This window comes from Tyto alba, unplaced genomic scaffold (assembly GCF_018691265.1).
Source record: "Tyto alba isolate M040663 unplaced genomic scaffold, T.alba_DEE_v4.0 Super-Scaffold_17, whole genome shotgun sequence".
In the NCBI taxonomy this organism is placed as follows: domain Eukaryota; kingdom Metazoa; phylum Chordata; class Aves; order Strigiformes; family Tytonidae; genus Tyto; species Tyto alba.
The window spans coordinates 8,074,470-8,098,291 of record NW_024881279.1 but is presented as its reverse complement, the minus strand read 5'-3'; the positions used below and the strand labels follow the sequence as shown (position 1 = coordinate 8,098,291).

General features: G+C 57.7%; 1 protein-coding gene across 2 annotated transcripts; it reads right to left on the bottom strand.

Annotated features, from left to right (window-relative positions):
* Positions 1-1,576: 1,576 nt before the first annotated feature.
* NDST1 (N-deacetylase and N-sulfotransferase 1) lies at positions 1,577-22,310 on the bottom strand. 2 transcript variants are annotated; one of them, XM_042790307.1, is made up of 15 exons: positions 22,260-22,310; positions 10,904-11,814; positions 9,834-10,316; positions 9,520-9,607; positions 9,138-9,292; positions 7,776-7,961; positions 7,269-7,397; positions 6,923-7,105; positions 6,593-6,689; positions 6,325-6,448; positions 5,663-5,837; positions 5,237-5,407; positions 4,250-4,359; positions 3,268-3,370; positions 1,577-3,153 (listed from the first exon to the last, which is right to left on the bottom strand). In XM_042790307.1, the coding sequence occupies exons 2-15, from the start codon at positions 11,411-11,413 to the stop codon at positions 3,034-3,036; spliced, it is 2,634 nt and encodes an 877-aa protein (XP_042646241.1). In that variant the 5' UTR covers positions 11,414-11,814; positions 22,260-22,310; the 3' UTR covers positions 1,577-3,033. The 2 variants fall into 2 exon arrangements, with proteins under 2 accessions (XP_042646241.1, XP_032862001.1); XM_033006110.2 differs by lacking the exons at positions 9,834-10,316; positions 22,260-22,310 and having other exon boundaries at positions 10,904-12,158.
* Between the last annotated feature and the right edge of the window lie 1,512 nt (positions 22,311-23,822).

Sequence of the window (23,822 nt, the reverse complement as noted above, 5' to 3'; positions counted from 1 at the left end):
CTGCCGTGGGGATTCACCACCATATCCCCGCGAAGGCGGGCGGGATGGAGGATGCGTTGGGGCACAGACACGGGATCTGTCAGGACGTGGATACGGGACGTGTCGGGGCACAGCAGCAGGGTGGATTGAGGTGCAGAGAGCAGCCCCTGGGGCTGGACCGGACCCTGCAGTGGCTCGTCACGGACAGAAAAGCTGGTCCTCACCCTGTTTGTGGGCTGGGGCTGCGGAGAGCTTGGAGCAGCCTCAAGCTCAGCCTCGCAACCACTGGGACCCCCCCAGGAGGCTACTGCCCCCCCCCCCCCCCCCAGCCCCCTTCAGGGGCTCAGAGCTGGGCAGGGGCTTCCCTGGGGTCTCCAGTGAGAGTTTGCAGGACGAGGCCGCAGCAGGGACAGCCCTGGCAGCCCCTGGACACGGAGGGGGAGCAGCCCAGGGGCACGGAGGGTTTGAGCTCCAAGTGGGGATGATGGCCAGGGCTCCTGCTCCCCCTTGGGCCCTGCCAGCCGCAGCCACCCAGCCCCTGGCTCTTGCCCAGCCTAGCATGGATTTTGCCAAGTTTGCACATTTTCGGCACAGAAGCTAGTAAACATCACCAGTGCCAAGGCAGGCCAGGGGTGAGGGGGATGGAACCTTCCTCCCTCCCGGTTCTCCTGTGGCTGTGGGAGGGCAGAGCCCTCCTCATCCTCCAGAGCACCCTGTGGCCATCGCACAGGGCTGAGCTGTGCTCCTGCCCCCATTAATTAACAAGCAATCAACTCAGGGCCGAGGTGGACAGCAGCTGGTTCCACCTGCGGCAGCGAGGTCGAGCTGGGGAAGGGGGGGGACAGACTGGCACATCACCCAGGGCTGAATGGGGACAAAAGGGGGCTGGGGGCCACCCCCAGGCACAGACCCACTGTTCTCTGCCAGGCTTGGGGACATTGGGATGGGAACCACGGGTAATGGCGGGGCCTGGCTTTGCTCCAGCATGGCCAAAAATTAAAAAACTCCTTGCCCAGGCAGGCAGCCCCAGGGGTGCGGGCAGGCAGGCAGCCCCCGGCTCTCCCCTTGCAGCCCCCTCTCCTTCGACCAGCGGCTCCTGCGGCACGGCACATCGTTTGTCACTCCGACAGGTTCAAACAAACCCGGCTGGGATTAATTAGGCTCCAGCTTCATTTCCTCCAGCGCTTCGCAGGGGCCGGGGCTGCGGAAGGTGGTGGGGAGGCAGCAGACGGGCGGGCAGGCTCTGCAGGCAGGGTCTGGCTAATTGGGGGGGGGGCGGGGGGGGAAAGGCAAGCGGGGATTGCCCCGTTCCCCCCCAAATCCCTGCCCCAGCGCTAACACAGTCGGTGCTGGACGCTGCCCCGGGCGGCTGCGGGCCCCATCCCGGGAACACGAGGCCGCGGGCGGCTGTGCAGCGTGGCTGGATCCAGGGCTAGACGGCTGCTGCCACCTCGTGCATGGAGGGCTGCTCCCACACTGCCCCCCCCCCTTCCTCCCCAAATCCCCCCAAAAGATGGGCCCCCAAAGGCAGATGCGACGCTGGGGGGGAAGGCGTGGATCGCGCCAGCAAGGAGAGAAACGGGCAACAACCAGCAAGTAAAACCAGAGCCCCCCTCCCGATTTATTAGCAGTTGGTTCAACAGGGCCTTACACCAGCGCCCAGGAGCCTTTCCCCACGCAACCCCACGGAGGGGCAGAGGGGAGGTGCAGCCCCCCCAACTCCCACACACGGCTACAGGGGCTTCTCCAAAAATAATGGGGTGGGAAGCGCCGCTGCCAGCGGGACCCTGCCGTCACCCAGGGTGAAACACCACATTCCCCCCCGCCGCCGCCCCAGCCCTGCTCTGGAGGGGAATTTGAGCCTTTATCCCAGTAAATCTGTGATGGCCCAGTCACGTTTGGCAGCCCTGGCAGCAAAACCCAGGGGACACGGCAGGGCAGGGGAGAGGCAGAGCCAGGGCTGCAGCTCAGTACAGCAGCACCGGTATAAAGATGCGTCTCCGGCTGGGAAACCGTCCCCCCATTTCCCCACTGACCTCCGTCCACGTCACATGTAACAACCAAAGAGACCACATAAAACCCTCGGGGCTTAGGTACAAATTCTGGCACCGAAAAAAAAACAACCCTCTGCAAAACGGGAACCAAACGAAACCCCCCTCTCCCTCCCCCCCCTATTAATAAAATACTTTCGCTTTTAATATTCAAGAGGTTTGAAGTTCTCAGCATCCTTCTGATTGCCGTTATCCCAACGTCCGCCCTGTCCCCGAGGGCCGGCTCTCCTCCGTGCCGGGGGACGCCGGGCACCGCTCGGCTTTACCACAGGAAACACCACGCGTGTAGAAGATTGCAGGGTGGGCTGGGAGGGACGCGAGGGTGCCGGGGAGCACACTGGGGCCAGCACACCAGCCCCTTCTGCTCGGCCGCGGTCCCACCACGCTGCCCACGGAGGGGGAGCAAAAGGTTGAGGCGCTTGAAAACAAACGGAGATGACAGAAGAAACCGTGCCCAAGTCTTTGAAAGAAAAAAATCCGCCTTGTGCGCAGCTTGTCCAAGGAGGTGTCAGGGGAATCCAGCAAACCCTCCCGTTTCCTGCTGTGGGGTCGATGGCAGGAGTGGGGCTGGGTCCCTCTGTGCTTTGGGTCTCCAACCGGTTCCGTTCCTCTGCTCCAGCTCAGCAAAGTCACCTCCAGCATGCCCAGAGCAGCTCCTCTGCCCTCAGACCAGAAGGCGAGAGATGGCTCTGACGCTGCCCCCGGGCCCACAGGAGTTGGAACCCATTTTGGGCAGAGAAAGGGGGAATTTGTGCCCCTTCCCCACGTCAGAGTGGGGTGGGAAGGGACCTCACCGACAGGCCCCGGAATTAAAAAGGAAAAATAAAATGAAAAAAGGGGGTGGGGGGTAGGCGGAGAGGTGGCAGCGTGGGGACCACAGTCAGGCCTCCAGCACAGCCGTCCGCTCCTCGGCGTCCCCTCCAAGGCCACGGCCCGGTATTGCCGAGGGCCGGCGCAGGGGTCGGCCCCGCTCCGGTATTGCTGGGCGGGCAGCGGGCGGCAGCTACCTGGTGCTCTGCAGCTCCTCCCGCAGCCAGGTGGGCAGCGTCTGCCCCATCTTGTACAGGAGCTTGGAGAGCTCTATGTTATGGTCCCTGTAATAGTCCCGCAGGAAGGCGCGCGACTGCAACGGGAGAACAGAGAGGAGGGTCAGGGGGACCAGCCCCGAGCCCACTGCCCCGGCATGGCCCCCCCGGCCCCGCTCGGGACCATCCCAGGAGGCTTTCCGCATACTCACATCTGAATCCATCTCGGGGTACTTCCTCCCTTTGCTCTTTCCCAAACATTTTGTTTTCCCTCCATCCAGAAGCTGACACCAGAATCCTTTCTTTGGATCAAACCTGCAAATCGAGAGCTCTGTCTCACCCCTCTCGCCCCTCCACAGGCAAGGACGCCGCCCAACAAGCTCGCCTGCTGCCCAGCCCCACACAGAGGCATTTCTCCACCTCTTTTAATCCACAGCCCAGCTAACATCTCACTATCGACCCCCTGGTGCTACAGGTTTCCTGTGCAGTGGCACAGTAAGCAGCCTGCCAAGGTTCATTCATCACCACATCGCCCTGCTGAGGGAGCGCAGGGGTCTGTCTACGTGGGTTTAATTAGTATTTTCTGCGGCACCTTTGGCCCTGGATGCTCTCAAGAGCCCCACAGCATCTGGGTGAAGACTCAGAGTGGCCAGGTATATAGGCAAGCCCTGGGCAGAGGTAAATTATTATTTTTCTAGGAGCTTTGGAGGCTCCTGCTTCCCAGGGAGGGATTTTATGACTGAAAGGTTTAGAGAAAGGTGACACCTGTGGAGATGCCACATGGCAGCAGCAAGAGTTACCCTCTGCAGGGCACGCACGAGGAGCTGGGGCTCAACACCATCACATGTGGCAAAAATACACACCTGAACTCTGCTCCAGGAGCCCAGAGCTGCTCCTGGGCTGCCCGGAGCGGCACCACTGTCCCCACTATGGTGGTCTGGGTAAGCACAGCAAAGCAGGGTGCTTGCTGAACATTATTTCTGGTTGCAGCTACCCCAGCGTAGGTCACAGCAACAAGGAGTTGCTGTTCTGGTCTCGGGTAAAAGCCTGGTCTCATCGAAACCAGCAGCAGCTCTGCAGTGAGCCCCAGGGCTGGGGGCTGCCCCAGGACAGCACTGGGTGACCCCAGGGGCAACCCACTGCACCAGCAGCAATGGCAGGTTGGAGGAAGGAAAAGCTCAGGGAAGGACTCACGCCAGGGTCTTGTGATAATCAATGAAGTTGGTCACACCAAGGAATTTCTGGACCGTCTCCATCACTTTGGCAGGTTCCGTTCGGAGCAGCTTGCCATCCAGGACCAGGATCTGCAAGGAGTGAGGCGGGGTGGTGAGGTGCTGCTGGCTGCCAGCCCTGCTCTCCTGGGGCACACCACCTTCGCTGCACCTTTTGCCATCTTGGAGCCAAATTTGCCACCAGCCCACGCAGGGTTGCCTTTTGAATGCTAACATGTCCCGGTGTTCACTTACACTGGGTGTTGGAAAATTAAATGCAAATAAAAGCCAGGGCCAGGATCTATACAGGACAACATCAGAGCTTGGGCTCAGGGCTGCCCAACCCACAGCCAGCCAGGATTGCATTACAGCAATTATGCCAGAAGCAGACAACTAACAGACTTTATAAGGTTAAGTGACAGTGGAAAAATCATTCAGGGACTGAGCCCGTACACTGCCAGCAGTGCTCCTCTGTGCGGGTCACAGATGGGCTGGTATCCAGCCCCCACCTGCCCTGCAGGCAGCTCAAACCATGGGCAGCTTTACCCGCTATTTTTGTCCTGCTTCGATGCCACGTTGACACCAGACAGGGCAGCCCCACAGGCGTCTGTGGCCAAGAGTGGTGGGCAAGTGGTGGGTGCCCCTGCAGAGCCACCCACAGCCCTCCAACCCCGCAGCTCCCTTTCAACCCTGCTTTGCCAGAGGCCCAGCACAAGGACACCTTCATGCATTGCTCCTCACCAACCTCACACTACAAGGGTTTCCTTCTTGCACAATATCTCCCCTCTGCCCGTTCTCCAAGTACTTCTACTCTTCCCCCCGTGGTTTTTAGGGTATAAGCCGAGCAGGTACCACGGGAGCACCCTCACAGCTGGCTTTGGACCCAAGCCCTTCCCCCCACATCCTTGCTTGGGCAAGGAGGGCTCCTCGGGGTGCTGCCACTGTAGGAGCAGGGTGCTCCCATCCCTACCTGGTTGGCGTGGTAGCTGTTCAGCCAGCGCTCGATGTGGGTGGCGTACCAGCCCGGCACCAGGCAGCGGTTCTGCAGGGTCCGGAGCTTCGGAGCAGCCTCGGGTCCTGCCGTGATCACCTCGTGGAAGGTGTATTTCAAGGCTACCGGGTCGTCGTGAGCTCGCTGGTGCTGTCAGGCACGAGCGAGGCAAGTTTGCTCCTGGGGCAACCCAAATCCTGGGCTGCCCACGAGGCGTCACGGCTCCCAGGCCACCGTGCTGTGTCCTCATGCGTCTTGGTCGGCCAAAAAGTGCAGCAGCCGCAGCCACCCCACCTCCCAAACCAAGGTGATGGAGGGAAGACCCTGGCCCAGGGGGAGGTGGGAGGCTCACAGCACCTCACGGGGCTGCCCAAGTCGGGGAAGAGGCAGAGGCAGGCGGCTCACCTGATACCAGGAGTAGGCTCGATCTGCAGGGTTGATGAGGATGGTGATGACTTTGGCCTTGGAGAGCAGGGCAGCAGCTCGCCGGGGAGCCACTTCTGAGTCAAAGTAGTTGGCACTTTTCTCGAAGTAGAAGTCAGAGGTGGTGTTGGAGGGGATGGGGAAGTACTCCATGTACCTGGGGGAGGCACAGCGTGAGGCAGGCCGATGAGATGTCCCCGGCTCCCCCCATCGCAGGTGACATCTCAGACACTCTGTACCAAGCATTAACCCTGTAGAGTTCCCTCAGGTCTGACACACTGCCCAGGGCTCTGCAATCCCCTCCAGCCATTCTGGAGGGCCAGGCCTCACCAGATTCCCCAGGCAGACCCTGAAACCTGGGGGTAGCAGATGCACACAAGTCTGGCTTCTGCCAAGGGCACTTCTGAATCCTGGCAAGTGGTCTTTGACTTACAAACAACATCTCAGGGATAAATCATGGTGGTGTGATGGCCTGAAGGCACACGGCAGAGCCTGTGAGGGTTTTGTCCCACCTTACAGCACTCAGGTGCCCTCTGCCAAGAGCCTGGTGGCTGCAAACCCAACGGGAAACCCCACGGCACCACCGCTCCTGTTCCCAAAGGAATTGGCACTCCCACCTCAGCCCTTGCAGCATGGAGACCTACCAGTCGATGCCCTTGTGATAGTTGTGTCCGTTGAAGAACTGTATCTCCTCAAAGGTCTCTGAGCTGGGGTAGTTGCTGCTCAGGTCCGGGTGCATCCCCAAGAAGAGATAAAGGGCGGTCGTTCCTTCAGACAGACAGAAAGTGAGAGATGACTTGGACCAAACCTCTCTCTGAGTTCTGCTTCAGGGTAGGAGGGCTCAGAGGCTCCTGGAGGGGGACCTGGCAAGCCCCCCAGCATGCTCATGGCACTGAGGGTGAAGAGAAGCACCTGTTTTTTGAGGCCCGATGATGAGAAGCTTTGGGAATCGGTCACAGGTCTTTTCTTTGGACCAAATATCTTTGTGCCGTTTGTCTTCACAGGGATCCTGAAAGACAGGCAGAGAAGGTTAGAGGTAGAACAGCCTGGACAGGACTGCGCACTACTGCACAGCTCCCTCCAGCCCAAGGAGACACACGGGGAGGCCATGCTGTTCAACAAGCAGGGCAAAGACTGGGGTTGTTTCCAGCTCTACAGGACAAACTCCTTCCTGGCACCACCCACAGAAGCACAAACAGGTGAAACACTCCCCATTCCCTCCATTCCAGGCACAGGGGGTACCTGCCACAGTGGGTCCTTCTCCTCGGAGAAGATCTGGAAGTACTTCTGTGCTAGCTGCACAGGTGGCAATGTCTGGAGCTTCAGGTTGGTCCAGGAGTTCAGGAAGCGAACCAGGTGCTTGAAGGTGTACAAGCCCAGGCGGTCGTTGCCATAATTGGACAGATGGGTCATGAAGATGCTGATCTGAAGCAGACAGGACAGAGCAGGGGTTAGCAGAGCCATCCCATGCAAATGGCTCCCACCCTGGCTGAGGACACCGGGGACACCTCCCACAGCGGTGCTGGGGGACAGCTCTGTAAGAGATACCTGTCCGTCTGTCCCCGGGCAGCCGGACAGCAGTACTCACGGGGTTGAGGAGCACGGTCAGGAACAGTTCACCCCCGTTGATGATTTTGTCCAGCTCACTGGAGCCACCAGGATATTCATTGTAGAAGATGGTGTGTGTGAAGAGGCCACAGGTTTGCCGGGGGAGTACCTGGGGCAGGAGAAAGATGTGGATGGAGCAGGCAGAGGAGCCAGGGCAATGAAATGGCCACATGGCCTCCTGCAGGCATCCAGGGCTGGGTCCCCTTCTCCTCCCTAATGAAAAGGGGGTCCTCAACCCTTCAGAAGTCAGGACCAGCTCCACTGCTCCTCATCACCCTTGACTCGAGTCCTGCTACCAACAAGGGATGGAGGCGGAGAGATGAAGAAGCCAAAATTTGTCCTCACACAAGCTTCCCCCATGCAGGATGAGCAGAGGGAACAGCCCCCTCAAACATCTGAGCTGCCCAGAAAACACCCACCGAGGTTCTGGATTTTGGTGGGGGAGGCAAGAGGAGAGAAGCACCAGAGATAAAGCCTGGCCACCTACCATGATGCCATTGTGGATGAAGCCACGGCGATAGCGAGCGGGTTTCAGGTGGGGGTACTCCTCCGTGCTCGTCACTTTGATTGACCAAACCTGCTTCCAAGCTTCGTACAACTGCACATGGACGGGATACACACCCGAGTGGTGGGGGGCCACGGCGTACCCCATGTCAGTGGGGATGCCATGTTCCTGCAGAGAAGAGAGCGGGGAGTGGGTGACTGTGGAGACCCCAAAACCACAATGTCCCAAACCAATCTCTCCCCAGGGAACTGCTCATTCCCAACTACAAATTGTCTATTGGTGCCTCTGATGAGCAACCAGGGCAGGGCTGTGCCTGCACATCCTCTCCTAACCAGGGCTGTCTCCAGGAAAGGGAGCCCAGGAGCAGATGCGCTGGGTGGACACTCGCTCCTTTGCTTCACAGGGACCATCCTCATCCCTGCCATTTCTGCTGCCACCAACAAATCAACAGCAGCAAAGGCTTTCTGTGGAGAACGAGGAGATATATCTATACAGGACTGTATATTGTTTTGTAACAGTAGATATAAAACAGCCTGGAAATTCTGAGCTGGACAACTTCCTGTCCCAAGTAGAGATGGTCTGGTCTCTCTCTAATTAAGCACCTCTAATTATCAGATAATGAATTCAAGTTAGCCTGAAGATCCCTCTCTTAAGCCATAGGACCCAATTATTATTACTGGGTCTGGTGTTACTTGTTCGGATTCAAGAAGCTGTGAGCAAACCAGTCAATCACAGCATGACCTGGCCTCAATGCCAGCTATATCAGGGCCACATAAAGGACAGTCCAAGAGGATGGACAACCCCTTACCAAGCTGACTTTATAAACCAAATGTGTCCCTGACAGCTTGGCCTGCAGAGGGAGTTTCCATCAATCAGAGCCTCCCAGCACAGGGCCACTGCTCCAGGACCCCACATCACTGCCCAGCACAGCACCAAACCGCGCCAGGCTGAGCACCCAACCCCAGGCTCAGTTAAAACCCAGCACACACCAACCCAAGTGGCTGCTTCCTCCTGCAGAGCCATGGAGCAGACCCCCACATCCCCCAGCTCAGACCCCCACATCCCCCCTGGCCAGGCAATACACAGACAATGTCTTCCCTTGAACAGGCACCGGGGCAGCTCGCTGCCACAGCAGCACGTTGGCTGGTGCAGATAAATCCTTTTGCTCCAAGTAGTGGTGTATAAATGGATTTACCAGCCCAGCTGCAACACAGGGGATGTGGCTTAACATCACCAGGTCCCTTTGCTCCCGCAAGCAGAGATGTCCCCCCAGGAAGCCTCTTCTCCCCACTTCTCCCACCCTCCCCCCACCACGAGCACCCCCACTGGCAGCATCTTACTCACGACAGCGAATTTCTTGTTTAAGGTCATCTGCTCGGCGAGAACCGACTGGTTGTGGAAGAGGTGAGGCTGCATGTGGCTCCACATGTGGGGGAACCACCAGAACTCCCTCACGTAGGACAGCAGCAGGTCGTCGCCTTCGTCCTCGGCATCGGTACCTGCGGGCACGACACTCACCGTCACCTCTGGGCACACAGAGCCACGTATGAGCAGCTGGGGCAGAGGGAGGGGGAGCCCCTCTCGGTGACTGGGTGATGGGGGCAGCAGGGGGGGGTGCCCAAGGACCCTCCTGCAGCCCTGATGTCGGTCTCTTTGAGCACCGGTTCGCACCCCAGCACCAGCCGTACGGCACCAACATGCGAAGCGATGCCCTCACCCTCCTCACCCGTGTGGAAGAATTTCCCTGAGTATCCCAGGTTGAAGGTGAAGTTTGGGATGTGGGTGCGCAGCTCGTTCTGCGTGTTGAACAGCGCCTGGGAGAGGGGGAGAGAAAGCAGATGTCCTCAGCACATGGTCACAGGAACGGCTGCCATGCCAGCACAGGGACCTGTGTCCCCGAGAGCTTTGCAGAGGGGCTCCCAGGCAGCCAGAGGATGCTCTGGGGGCAGGAAAGCTCATCTCTGGAGCATCCCAGAGCAGAAACAAGCACTCAGCCCCATGCATCCCCCTGCCCATCCAGCTAGGACGTCACAGCCGCACCTTGACATCTTCCACCTTCATGCGTGTGCCCTCCTTGCCCACAAAGATGTCGTCAATATCCACTAGGATGTAGCGGTCGAGGGGCAGGGAGAGCCTCTTCCCTGTCAGGAAGGAGACAGAGTCCACGAAGACGAGCTTGTGCAGCCAGAAGTTGAGGTTGTTGCCAAAAAGCACCCTCTGGATGCCGTCGTGGAGACCCAGGTCCTGCATCACGGTGGTGTGCAGCGCCGCGTCCACGCTCATGTGCGGGATGGACTCGGCTGACTTGGTCTTGGCTAGGAGGACTGGCTCGTAGGTGGAGTGGTTGGACTGGAAAACAGTCCAGTCCTCCCCAGGGAGCACCCCCTTCTCCACCTCGCTGGGGCGGGTGATGTACAGCAGGGGCGACTTGGGGTTGATGCTGCAGTCCTTCAGTGCCAGGTTGGAGTGGAGGAAGAGGGGGAAGCCCTTCAGCTGGGCGCTCAGCAGGCTGTTCTCGTTGGCCTGCATGGGGGAGATGGGGGCTAGAGCAGACGGGATGCTGGGGACGAGTGCCCAGACCAGGTGTGAGGGCTGGGGCTCACCGGGGGCACAGGTGGCCATGGCAAGGGGAGAAGAGGCTCACCACCCCCGGAGATCAGGGTGTCGGATCCCCCTCCTTCTTCTCCTGAACACAGGGTGCCCTCATCCCCCTTACACACTCAATCCTGCTCATGTCCAACATGCAAATCCCCCTGGGGCTGTGAGCCCTGGGCAGGAGAAGGGCAGGGGGCTGACAAGCAAAATACCTGCTCATGCTTTTGGCGAACCCTAGCAAGGGTCACTGCTGGGAAACAGGGTGCTAAAAGCAACCAGACTCATCCCAGAGGTGTGTTTTTACCCCCAAAACACCCAGGGGCTGCACAGCCCTTCCACAGGGAGAAGGCTAAGACGGTGGACTCTGCTAGAAGCCTGTGCCCCATGCCAGGCTGTGGGCCACCAACTCAGGCTGCTTACAGAAAGCAAGGGGAGAGCAAAGCCCAGACCCCAGAGCCCCCCACTCACACCCAGGCTGGCCACGGGGTCTTGGCTCCTCCCGTGCACCCCCTTACCTTGAAGAAGCCGATGATGCCCACACCATACTCCACACAGTACTTGTCCAGCAGCTCCCGGTTCCAGGCATCCAGGTTGACGTACTTGAGTATGTTCTCGTAGATGATGAGCGCAAAGCGTCCCCGGTCCTTGTCAGTCAGCGTGGGCATGTCCCCCTTCCCCGGGGCGATCTCTGTCCTGTATTTGAAGCGGCTCGACTCCAAAATGGCCACGATCTCCTGGCCCAGCTGGGAGTACAGACTCTCCACGAAGACCAGCACCAAGGGGTCCGTGCGGGAAGAGTCAGCCACCTTGAGGGTCTTCAGAGGCAGCAAGCGGGAAGGGGCAACCTTGGGCTCATCACAGTCTGGCCCCGCCACATCTCCAGAGGGCTCCAAGCCCCTTTTCCACCCATATAAATAATACGCAGAGACAAAAACACTGAGCAGGCAGAAGACGAAGAGCAGGAGCAACACCACCTGTGGAGAGAGCTGCCGGATACCCCGCCGGGCCCTGGCCAGCACAGTCATCCTTGCATCCGTGGGGCAAGGTGGGGCCCCTCTCCCCTGCTCGCCCCCTCCCCTTGCGAGCCCCGGGGAGGGGAAGAACCAACCAACCAACCGAAAGAAAAAGTTAAAAAAGAACGGAATACTACTAATAAATTAAAATACTAGCAGGCCGCCCGTGCAGGCTCTCCCCCCTCCAGCAGTCCGGCGTCCCTCGCTGTCCGCTTCATGTCACCATGGCAGACACACCGAGAGTCCCCTTGCCGAGCCGAAATCCCCGTGGCGGCGGCAGCGGCGGCGGCGGCGGCAGCCCCGTGGCCTCAGCGGGGCGAGGGGGCGGCGGGTGGCCTCGGCGCAGCTCGTGGCGGGCGCGGGGGCATGGCGGCTCCCCGGGGCGCCCCGGTCCCCCGGCTCCACGCGGGACCCTGTGAGGGAGAGGCGGGATGAGCAGGGAGGGATGGCAACGGTACCAGTGCCGCCGTTTTCATTTACGCCGGCGCAGCGGCCCTGGCAGATCCCTCGGTGAGCTCGCTGGCGTGCCAGGGCTTGCTGCGAGAGCACCGCGAGCTCCCGACGGCGCCGGGGACGTGGCGGGAGCGCAGCGCGCAGGCGTGCCGTAAGACCCCGGCTGCTGTGCGTGTCTGGAGAGCAGCAGCATCGCTGGGGTGTTATGGAGGGGAGTCCCCGGCCCCCTCGGGAGCCCCCATCCTGTTTGCCCAGTGGGAGTCAGGCTGCGGCGAGGAGAACTGGGGGGTCCGAGCCCCTCATCGCCCAGGCTGGCAGGGAGGGACGCGGGCAGCCGGCCAGCCAGGCAGCTCGAGGCCAAGCCGGGAGCCGCCAGCCAAGGTCACTGAGACGGGCACATGGGAGTGCCCACGTGGAGCCAAAGAGACCTTGAGAATATTTTTCCCCTCCCTGTGAAAGGCTCATTTAAAAAAAAGAATAGAAAGAAAGAACAAAAAAGGATGGGCACCACTTGCCGGGAGGTGAAGCCACCAGAGCGGGGATGACACTGATGTGGACAGCGTGTTTAAGGGAAAAATAAGTGTTGGCACGGTGGCTTGCAGCACTGTCCCCAAACTCATCAACAGCACTGGGGACAAGGGCAGAAGTCCCCGTTCCTCCCCTGTGCCCCACCAGCACCACAGCTGAGCACCTGCCCTACAGACCACAGGGCATGTAATTGGATTAAACATGGCCAGATGAACGCTACCATGGATTACAGGCTGGTGCTTGGCAGGGTAATCCTGTCATCCTTGCGCTTTCCTGCAGTATGCTCCACTCCAGGCCCTGCTTCCCAACCCTGCTGGCGTGGCACCAATTTGCCCGGGCCCCCACGCATGCTGCCAGCAGCCAGCCTCCATCACCATCTCTGCCACGGTGTGCCTGGCACGGCGGAGCACCTGGTTTTATTGATTTGTAATTTATCTTTCTGCACATCGATGATCTCCAGGCAGGACCAAGAGAAGATGCGCCTTCACTCCTCGGTCCCCTCAGGTGTGCCCTGCCCCAGCTCACTCCTTCCTCCCCTGTGGCAGGGCTGGACGTTCAGCACCTCCAGGACAACATCCCTACCGCGGTTTCAGGGCATGGCATTCCTCCAGGTCCAAAAGGAAAAGCACACAGGGACGTTGATTTTAGGGATATGCCCGTGAAGAAGGAGGTTCCCTTGCCCAGATACCATCCCTAGGGATGCAGAGATCCGGGACCACATTATCAAGCGTTCTGGCCATGCCATCCCACACCTTTGTTTGACCAGGCTTTGGAGACAGCATCTCTGGGCAGATACTGGCTGACTCTCCATGGGGAAGGGAGGTTACCATGTCAAAGCACAAAGGCAACACCTGCCTGGGCAGGGGGTCAGCACCGGACCCCCAGAGCAGCCATGTGTGAGCCAGGACCAGGGCAGGCAGCATCCCAGTCCACAAACTGGCCGTCAAGGCAAAAAGCAGGCAGGAATCCTGCTCTGCCCGTTTGCTGTTGAAACAAACCCTCTGTGGGGAGGATGCTGGGGGGTTCCAGGCGATGATGTGGGGTGGGGATGCTGCTGCTGCTTAGGGTTTTCCCCACATGCTGCCCAGCAAACCCCTGCGCATCCCTGGCAGAGGTGGGAGAGCCAACAGCTCCACACCAGAAAAGGAAGCAGGTTGAGGTCCAAAAGCACAAAACAAGTTCTCAAGACCAACAGCTTTTCTAAAACAAAAAGGAAAACATGATGGTAAAATGAAAAAAAAAAAAAAAAAAAAACCAAACCAAAAAAACAAAACCAAAATAAGAGCTGGCAAGGTGACACCCAGAGTCAAACTTCCTTTTAACCTAATTTTTAGAAGTTGCTCAGGTGCCTTTTAAAACCACAGTGGTTATTTAAAAGGCACCAGCTGGAAATGTCAGCCTGAGTCCCACACATAGACTTCAGGCTCCCAGAAACACCGTATGGCACTGGCGGGCTCCCATCACACAGACGGGTGCTCAGCCACAGCCACACGTCAAGGACCACAGGAGGAAGAGCCCTGGAAAATGCTGTTTTCTGGTGGGTTTCTGAGCAAAGCCCTGGCCCAGGTTCCACTGGAGAGGAGGCTCGGCAAGGAGGCTTAGCCACAGTGCTCTTAATCCAGCTGCCCTGACAAACACAATCAGCATCCAAGCGACTTCTCTGGTGCAGCCCGGGGCCCGGAGCAGCCTGCGGGGCCAGATCTGACCCCGGGGCAGGCAGGGAGCAACCAGAGGCCAGGGAAGCCCTTCACTATCAGCACTTCAAATCTCAGACAGCTGCAGGAAGAAGAGGAAAATAGTTGAAAAGCTTTTCTAAATCCACCCCCCTCGTGAGGTTTGGGGCCTCTGGTTTCCCCTGGCCAGAGTTATTGGCCCACTAACACTCTCCAGGGAACCATTGCACCCCAGAAAGCCAGAGGGGCACTGGAGGGAACAAGAAAGGATGAAACCACCTCAGCCAGCAGCTTGCAGCACTCTTCCTTTAACCTCCGGTGGGATTTTTCAGGGATGAAATGGGAAGATTAAATATAAGCAAGGAAGTGCAAGCAGATCCGGAGAAGAGGGAAGGGTCGGCAGTCCCAGCAGACAACCCCAGCAGGGTTTGATTTACCAGGGAGTGCAATAGGTCCAGCCGCAGGTGCAAGCAGTGAAGATCAGGCAGTTCACAAATCCCAGCTGTCAGATAAATTAACTGTCCCAAGCCCACAGCCCAGCAATGGGAGGTGAGCTCAAAATCATGGGTGTGACACAGCAAGAAATTGCTCACACATCTCCCTCGCACTGCTTTGGAAAGGGCTGCAAGGGAGAGAGCAAACATCCACCTTCATGAAGAAATGACCCCAAGACCTTGCATGCACAAGGACCCCAACCCCTGACTAGTAGCTCACAGACCCCCAACATTTAACCCACAGAGATAGGGTCGCATCCTAAACACTGCAGCCAGACAGGTCATCCTGTTCCTCTCCTGCCGGCATCCTTCGGGTGGGCACCCCTGCTCCTCGCTCCTCATTGCTGCAGGGAGAGCCCCACCATGCCAGCACGGCTGGGTAATCAGCTCATCATCGCCACGGCAGGCAGCTCCACTGCTCCACATAAACCAGCCCTGGGGGTTAAGCCTGGCTGGAGGAGGATTTAGAGGCAGGATGCTAAAGTGCATCGCCCAGCTCAGCAATTTGCAATCGCTTCTGCTTGCTCCAGCGCTTCCCTTCCCGTATCCAACCACCACAGGGGGATGCAGCTGGCTCAGCCCCCCCAACATATCTGCTTCGTCTCCCACTCAGACATTTGATGGCAAAAGGCTACTGGAAGGTCTAAATTGGGCCAGGCTGGGACCCAGGTCATCCGTGTCCAGGCAGGGGAGAGGGATGTGGAGCAGACGGAGAGGGGAAAACAAGCAGATGGACAGACAAAAGCAGAAGCGAGCTCATCCCGGCTACCCGCTCTTGCCGAGGATGCCCACACACCACCAGCACAGTTTTATAATGCCAGATAAGGAACGTCTTAGTGGTAGATTACACAGACTTCTTAAGCACTTTGCAAACAGTAGTTACAACATGCCAGGGAGAAAAACACCCTGCTGCTGGCAGGGGGACAGCCCCAGCAGCACTTTTCTAAGGACACTGATGTTTCCTCTGTGCCCGAAAGTGCAAAATTAAAGAAGGACAACAGTAGCCCCGGTATCTGCCCTTGGAACAGGCAGCCACTGGCACTACTCCCACCCCAAACCCACACAGTTTGGCTTATCCCACTATGCACAGGCTGGATAGGAGCAAACACAAGGGAATATCCGGAAAATTTATCCCTGATTTATTCAAGGTCTGGAGCGTTTGCACCCCAGGAGGACTTCAGCAGGAAAATCCTCTTTTTCCCAGCACTTTATTTAAGATCTGATTTATAAAGTCTGGCAAGAAGAGAGCAGTCAGAGCATTCACCTGAATTGCTGCAGGTGAACCAAGTTTTCCTCTCTGGGAAAAAACCTCCAGCTCTAGCTGCCCACCACCTGCCTGCTCCTGTGGGAAAGAAACCGAGATGAGCAATGAAGCCCAATGAAAGCGGTCAAAGATTTTCATTTAAAAAAAAGTTATTTTTGGCCAAAGCACCTAGCTTTGGAAGAGACATTTTTCACCCAGAAAGTCCTGTTAGCACTTCAGTTTTACTGGAAAAGATAAAAGTGATGTTTTTCTCAGGTTTTCTTCAAAAAAACAATCACAAAAACTGTTCTTTCCCTGCAAAGGAATGGAAAGGCAAGGTATGGTGTGCAGCAAATCACTGAAAATATTTGTAGAATTTTTAGAGGAGAAAAAACCCAAACTAAAAAAACCTCCCAAACCCCAAAGAACATGGTGAGATTCCTGGAAGCCCGTGATTAAAACTTTTTCCATGGCAAAGCAGCTGGCACGCCTGACCCCTGCTAACCCCCATCTCCCAGCCTCGAGATGCCACAGTCCCCTCTCCATGCTCCCCCCCCCATCTCCCAACACCCGCATGAAATCAGCCTCCTCAGTAAACTAGGCCAGCAATTAGCAGCAGCCATTAACTTTCTTACACTCCAGGGATGCTGGGCTGGCCAGCCAACCCCCCCAGCGCTGATGCTCCCCAATATCATCCTGACCAAACACCTCAACACCCCACAGTCAGGTTATGGTTTGGGTCGTTTCGCTGTCTCCCCCCCAAAAAAAGCCAGAGCCCTTCGCAAGTCGCTCCTCCTCGCGGGTATTTTTGGCCACTGAATCCTCGGGAACAGCCTCGCTGGAGCAGAGCTGGGGGAATTGTCCCAAACCTTAATTGAAAGAGGCGCTTAACGAGTAGAGTTTCTTTTGTCTGCTAATTGAAACAGGTTCTTACTGACAAAACTCTCCATGAATTTTAAGTGGGTTCTTTGGGGGGGTGGGGGGTGGAAATCCACTCAATGAATCAGGTTTTCCTGCTTTGAAATGTGCAGTGTCGGTTCCTGTGGCTCTCCAAGCGCACAAGAGCCTTTCTGGATAAGCAGGGCCTGAATCCCAAGTATCTTAAAAAGATAAAGGACAAGGGGAAAATAATCTCACATGAATTTTTATATTTCACTGGAGTGGCAGCCTGCGCTCTCACCAGCAGGTCGCACGAGGACTCCTACCTAAAAAAACACTGACTGAAAACCCCTCAACGCCACCTTTTGCTACTTCCAACACTTTGCTTGGCCAGATTTTCCCTGCAGAGCTGCTGGTCCTGCCACAAGTGTGAGGGTGATGCCGGATTGCGGAGAGCTGTGGGACAGCAGCAATTCCCCTGCCTCGGCTACAGCAGCGCTGCGAGCCCCAGGGGACAGGCCAGCTGCTTCGTTTTCTTGACAGCTTCCCATTATGGGGAATTTGAAGTCAGTAGGAGAGCAGATCCATCCTGCCACAGAAGAACTGCCAGCTGTTGTGGGGAGTACAGGCTGCCCTGCCGAGCACTAACCTGGCCCCAAAATGGCACTTTTGCAAAGCAGCATCCACAAAACCGCAGTGTGAACCAGCTCAGAGAGCGCAACCAATCCCCCAAAGAATCCCTTGCAAGAAAACCCTGCAAGGATGGAGCACTGCACGATCTGCCCCCTCCTCCCAGGGGCTCCTCCGGAGGGTGCTCCTGTCAGACCACATCCATCCATCCTGCCTGATGCTGCGATGCTTGGCTGAGCCGCAGCCAACCTCCACTTCCCTGCAGTTTTCCAGGACAGACCCCGCCGGGACCCCAAAGCACCCCTGGGGCTGGGTGCTCGCAGCCGGTATTGAATTAGAAGTCAGGTAAGCACCAAGCAAGCATGCTCCAGCGAAGGCTCCCGGGCTGGCAGGTCCTTTGGGGAAGGACCGGGCAGCGCACACTGACACATGGGCAGGATGCTCCAGGGGCCAGCACGCTCCAAGGTCGCGGCCAGGCCAGGCGGAGGTCAGATCTTTTATTAGACCAATGGACACAGTTGGAAAAACCAACATGTTTTGAGCACGTGGGCATTCCTCGGGCCCAAGAGCACATCTGTTTTTTCCTAAAGGTATTAGCTAGGCTAATAAAAGACATTACCTCTGCACGCAAACTTTGACACCCTTAAAAAACACTATAGGCTGCAATGCTCACCAGCCCAGGGGAAATGCAGAGAGCAGGAACAGGTGCAGAGTACAGGGGACACTTGCAAGATCTGTTTTGTTTTCACCCTCTGAGACACCGCTGTTAAAGCCCATGCTTGCCCCGTGCAAGCAGAGCATCAAGGTAGCTGGCACCCGAGATGCCTATTGACTCCCCTGTTTCCAGATGTGTCTGAGGTTGCACAAGCCAAGCAGCATGTCCACAGGAAGCCAGCTGCTTTCATTTACCTGCTCTGAGGCTACTGCACCAGTCCTGTCCTCTCCTTGTCCTCTGCACGAGCTCCGAGAGAAGCAAATGCTCTGATGCTCCACCTGCACCTCCATCCCAGCGCTGCACTGCCTGCCCCATACACACCAGCTCGTGTTTTCAGCCAGCAAGAGCTAATAAAGCACCGGTAACGTGTGCTGCCTCATATCCCACTGGCCAGATGGGCCAGGGGACTGCACCACTCCTGGCCTCTCTACCTGGGGACATTCTCTACTCAGGTGGGCTCCTACGTCCCCCCCCAGCCATCAGGCAAAGCATCCCCACCCTGGGTTCCATGCACAGCCTACCGCCCTCCCGGTCTTGATCCCACTCTCCGATGTAAATCCACACGGCCAGCAACGCACCAGCGCAGCCAAGGGATGAATCGAAGCTGCTGGAGGAGATATAAAATGGCCTGAGCTGTACATTTAGACTTTAGGCATCGATAGCATTTTGCAGCCGTACTTCAGAACTGTGCTGTTAACACTTTTTAGCGCATCCCTTTTTTTTTAAGCTGGTAACACCGCTTCAGGCTCCAAGCCCTGGGGCTGCAGGGCTGTACAAGGCTGTGAAGAAGCAGACGGTGGTCGGGAAGGAAGGGGGATACTCAGTGAGATGCTGACAAGTAGCTGGAAGGCATTTGGGTTTTGCTGAGGCCAAGGCACAGGAGGCAGAGCCGAGAGCAGCAGGCTACCCAGAGGAGCAGGGACACCCTGGGGGCTGTCACCCCCCCAGACCATACGCAGAGCCGTCAGGTGGGACACACATTTCCCCGTGCAGCAGAGGAAGCCAAGAGGGACGGACACCCCTCACCATACTTCCAAGCCTCAACATGCCCAAGCCCAGAGAGACAGAAAACACTTCTTTCTCCCTGGTTTACATCAGTGATGAGATTTCCATGATATTCTGGGTTCCCTGGCAGAAGGGGGACAACAGGGCAGAGACCCTGGGAGAGTCTAGGTCTCTCCAAACCAACCTGCATCTCCACGGCTTTGGACCAGATCAGCAGCAGGGCTGAGCTCTGGGCATGCCCCTCACATAAATCCCAGGGTAGGTCCTCCTGGGATACCCCAAATTTAGGGATCTTGACCTTCCTAAACCCCTCCACGAAGTTTTGTGCCACCTGAAGGTAGTGTTGAGGATCTCAGCCCCTTCACCAGGGAGAGAGCTGCAGCAAGGTCCTGATGGTTTTGGGGAGGATGCAGCAATGGAGGCACTCTCAACCCCAGCCCCCTTGCCTACCAGCTGGCAGTCACATGCAGGATTTACGGCTCGATATTGATTCGTCTTCTGCAAGCTCTGCCATTACAGTCAGTGGCTTTTGCAGGAAAACAACATGAATCATAAGCTACAGGCCGCCCTCTCCCTGCATCCGTGCTGTGTGACTCACCGAGCCCTTCCAGGGGTCCCGGTGCGAGGGCTGCCCTGCTCCTCCGCACCTGGGGATGGGTGCAGAGGCGGGGTGCAGGGGGCACCATGTCCCCGGGGTTTATGATGCTCCAAGAAAGCAGCATCATGCTTTCCCTCCACCCGGGTCCTCCTTCCCCCCATCTCAGGCTCCAAAGCCACCGGCACACATGTGATGATGGCACATTGTAAAAATGCACAAAGCAGTGCTACCACCTCGGCCAAAAACACACAAGAAAATCGAGGCCATTCCTGAGGTCCTAAAGTGCCTTCAAGAGAAGGGCTGGAAACATTGGCGAGATGGATTGGGAACCCCAGCCCTCCATAGCCATGAAGGAATCACAAGATATAGGAGCTTAATATCTTGCTTCTCTCTCTGCCTTAAGTCCTAACCTCATTCTAGCAGGCTCTACCTCATCAGCCAAAAATAAAATAACAACTCAATAAGGTACATCTAGGAGGTAAAATTCCAGAAAATCTCACTTAAGCAGAGCTCTCCATGACCCTGCCCCAGAGCATGAACAGCCAAGAAGGCAGCTCCATCTCCAGTGCCCAGCCAGAAGCCCCCGAGATGAGATGCTCAGTGGGATCATGGCCCTCTGTCCCCAGCCCAGGCACCCAGAGGTGCCCCCAAAATCAAACCTGGTTATAAAAGCCTGCAGGCAGAAAAGGGCAGGCGGTGCCAGTGACACTCTGCAGCAGGGACACACTCGGCTGTGCCATACTTCACCATGACACGCTACTGAAAAAAAATATTCATCATTCCCTCTTTGTTCCAACCTAGTTTCTGACTTGTGAGGCATCTTTTTCCTTCTGTTTAAATTACCACCAACAGCACATTAAAGATGTCCTCCTCTAGAATACTGACAGTGCCATACAGAAAGAAAAGGGGGAAAAAACCCAGAAAAACCTGTAATAAAGTGTTTGGCTGAGATGGGTTTTCCATTCCCACCCAAACACAATCAGACCAGACCCCTTTGCTTCCCAAAGGCACCCGAAACGGGAAAGGCTTCGCGTGCGTGAGCGTTCCTTTTCAGCATCCGTGCCCCGTGCCAGCAGCTCCAGGTTGGAAGGGAGGCATGTGGGGGCTGCAGCTGGCAGGGTGGCACGGCACGCACCGGCATCGAGCGACGTGACCCTGTGGGGTGGCTTGAGAACCAGCAGGACAGCAACGCAGGAAGTCCTGGCTTCCCCGCACCCACGCACACATGCCCCACGCACGAAGGCGTCGGGAAACATGAGCATCGCCATCACTGTTCTTGCGGAGAAGGAGTGCCAACATGGGCAAAGGGAAGATGCTCAGCCATCCCACCAGAGGCCAGCAAGGTTGTCTGTTTTTTTTCCTATCGTATAAAGCCCCGCACATTTTTTCTATTGTTTAATTTCCTTCTTCTCCACCCACTGCAAGTTCACTCAGGAGCAAGGAACTTATTTCCTATTGAATTCGTCCTGGTTGTTTTATTTGGAAAAGGATGACTTCCTCGGCTGCGGTCCCCGTGCACAGCCGTGCAGAGCAGGCATGGGGCTGCTCACCTCCCTGTCTGCACCAGCCCAGCCCCAGTAAAAAACACTCCTGAGATTAAAGTAACAAAGATGCTGCTTTGCTGCAGGAAAAGCTGCTGTTTCAAGGCTGTCGGTGACAAAGGAGCATTGCAAGGCGCCAGCTTCCCAGCACTGCGAGCACCAGTAGCGGGAAGAAGACCGGCCCCATGGTGTGCTGCGGCAGCGGCCAGCTGGGACCACTGGAAGGGAGAGCCCCAGCACCGGGATGCGATCTCAGTGCTGGGAGCGAGCAGCAGCCTCGATGGGAAGCAAAGCCCTCCAGGTGATGCCGAAAGGTGGCTGAGCTGGCACAGGGCAGCAGGGGCAGCCTGTCTGCACAGCAGTGGAGGCAAAAATCAAAAGACCTGGGGGAAATAATGAATACAGCTATGCATGAGAGGCCCGGGAGTTAACCAGTGGCTGGGTAAACGCTCGGACCTCTTCCAGATGGGGCAATAAGGTGCTTTACGGGGACTCTGGTCAGACCCGCCAAGCCACGCCGTGCACCGTCAAACCGGCTCTCAGCCGCACTGCCCCGATCTCCTTCCACCCCTTCTGATTTTTAACTAACGCCGCTCAGGCTCCTCCAGAGTGGGGACGCTTTAGGCCTCGCACCCCACGCCCTCGCTGCAGCTCGGCCTCGACTTTTCCCGCGGCAGCCGGCATCCCTGCCCGCTGCCCGAAGCCGAGGTGGGCTGCCCGGGCAGCGGCGGGGCGAGGGCACCCCCGGCCGCCCCCCCGCTCGCCCCCCCGCGCAGCGCGGTGGGGAAGGGACGGGTGGGAAGATACCGGGGGATGCGAGGCCCGAGGGATCGCGGGGCTGCTCGGGGCGAGGGGGGGGGGGGGGGGCTTTGCGCCGGACCCCCTCGCTCGGCCACCCCGGGCAGACCCCGCCGGACCCCCGACCCCCTCCCGAGGGGCACCGGGGCGACCTGCCGAGGGGAGCCGCTGTACCGGGGTGGGGTGTGGGGGGGAGAGGGGGGGGGGGGTTCCCCCCGCCCCAGTTGCGAGCCCCGGCGGGTTCCGGTCCCCGCTCACCGGCCGCCCTTTGTCTGCGCCTCCCGCCCCGCTCGGCCCGTACCTGCCTGCCCGGCCGGGCCCGCTCCGCCAGGCCGCCGCCACCGCCGCCCGCTCGGCTCCGCCGGGCCCGGCCCCGCTCCGCGCGTCCCGCCCAGGCACCGCCTCCCCGCCCGCCCCGGGGGCCGCGCTGGGCTCCCTGCCCGGGCAGGGCCCCGAAAAACCGGGCTGGGGAAGGCGGGCTGGCCGCCCCGGCTGCCGACACACGGCCAGCGGCATCCCCGCAGCCAGCGGGGCCGGCCGCCTCCCCCGCCGCTCCGTTTATCCCCCGCCGAGCTCCTCCGCCCTGCGGCCAGTCCCCGTCGTGTCGGGGCGCGGGGGGGTGGCCGTGAGCCGTGCGATAATCTCCCGATGGGAGGGCTCCGTCCATCCCCCGGGCCTGGGGCACATGCGGCGATCTCCCTGGGGCTGCTCCCGCCAGGTCCCTGCTCTCACGGCTTTTCCCCAGGGCTAAGCGCGACGGCGTGTCCCAAAGGCAGCGGGGTTTTGTGGAACAGGGGTGTCAGGCTAACGTCCCCTACGAGTTCCTCCATCTTTCTCCCAGCGCCTGTGCACCCCTTGTGTCAGATTTTTGAAGCCAGTTAAGCCTGAGGTTGTCCTCATCCTCCTCCCCAGCCACAGAACCCGGGTGTGATTTCAGAGCGCCGGTACATGACTTCATTTCAGCTCTTCCACTCCAAGACAAGCTCAAGGTACGCATCTGAGTCATGGGCTGGCTGCCCTCCGACCTGCATGCACGCACACCAAATTCCCTTCATTCCTCAGAGAGGGGAAAAACGAGCTTAAGGCAGATCAGCCACTCCACTTCTGCCCTGCTCTTCCTGCAGAGGTTGCCGGGGGCTCTGCCGGCATGCAGAGACGAGCTCCGGTCCAGGGGAAGGGAGCCCACTTTAATCACCAGTAAGAGCTGCCCGGGTCTGTCTCACCGCCTGTGTGAGATGGGATGCCGTGCATGAAGAAGACCCCACCAGGTTTTGCGTCCAGCCCATGGGGACAAGCTTCATGTCCAGCCGGTGAGGATGAGATGTGGCAGAAGGTCTGTTGGGTTTGGGTTTGGAAGCGTGTTCTGGGATAGCTTCCGACTTAACCGGGAAGTGAGGAAGCAACTTCAGTCAAATGAAACGGGCAGATAAACAAACAAAAAGAAAAGATGAAAGGAAATTGTAGGGAAGGAGACACAAAGAATTGCAGACAATCATGGCTGCAAATTTTCTAACGCACTCCAAAGCGTTCATTGAAGTCAAAGACTTCTTATCCTTAAACATTTCACTTGCCTCACAAGCCTTTTCTATGAAGATCTCTGAATATTTTGCCTATGACAAAGTTACTTGAAAGCTCAGAAAACAAAAAGGGACAAACAGGAAGTTTTTCAACTGCAAACTGCTGTAAAGGGTATTAAAGAGATTTTTTTTTTCAGCTTTAAACAATTTGCAAACTCAGCCTGAAAATGTATCTCCACCGGGAACAGCTTTGAGACCATGCTAACCTCTGTCAGAGTTTTAGTGGAGGAGATTCATGCACAAATCACTGAGCAAAAAGCCAGCAATGAGTAATCAAAGACATGCAC

What these genes read in the sequence shown, in the direction of transcription:
- NDST1 (XM_042790307.1), bottom strand. Translation starts at nt 11,413, where the DNA reads ATGACTGTGCTGGCCAGGGCCCGGCGGGGTATCCGGCAGCTCTCTCCA. An exon ending in TGAAGGTGGAAGATGTCAAG is followed by an intron (nt 9,608 to 9,833) that starts GTGCGGCTGTGA and finishes CCCCTCTCCCAG; the next exon opens with GCGCTGTTCAACACGCAGAA. An exon ending in AGAAGGACCCACTGTGGCAG is followed by an intron (nt 6,690 to 6,922) that starts GTACCCCCTGTG and finishes CCTGTCTTTCAG; the next exon opens with GATCCCTGTGAAGACAAACG.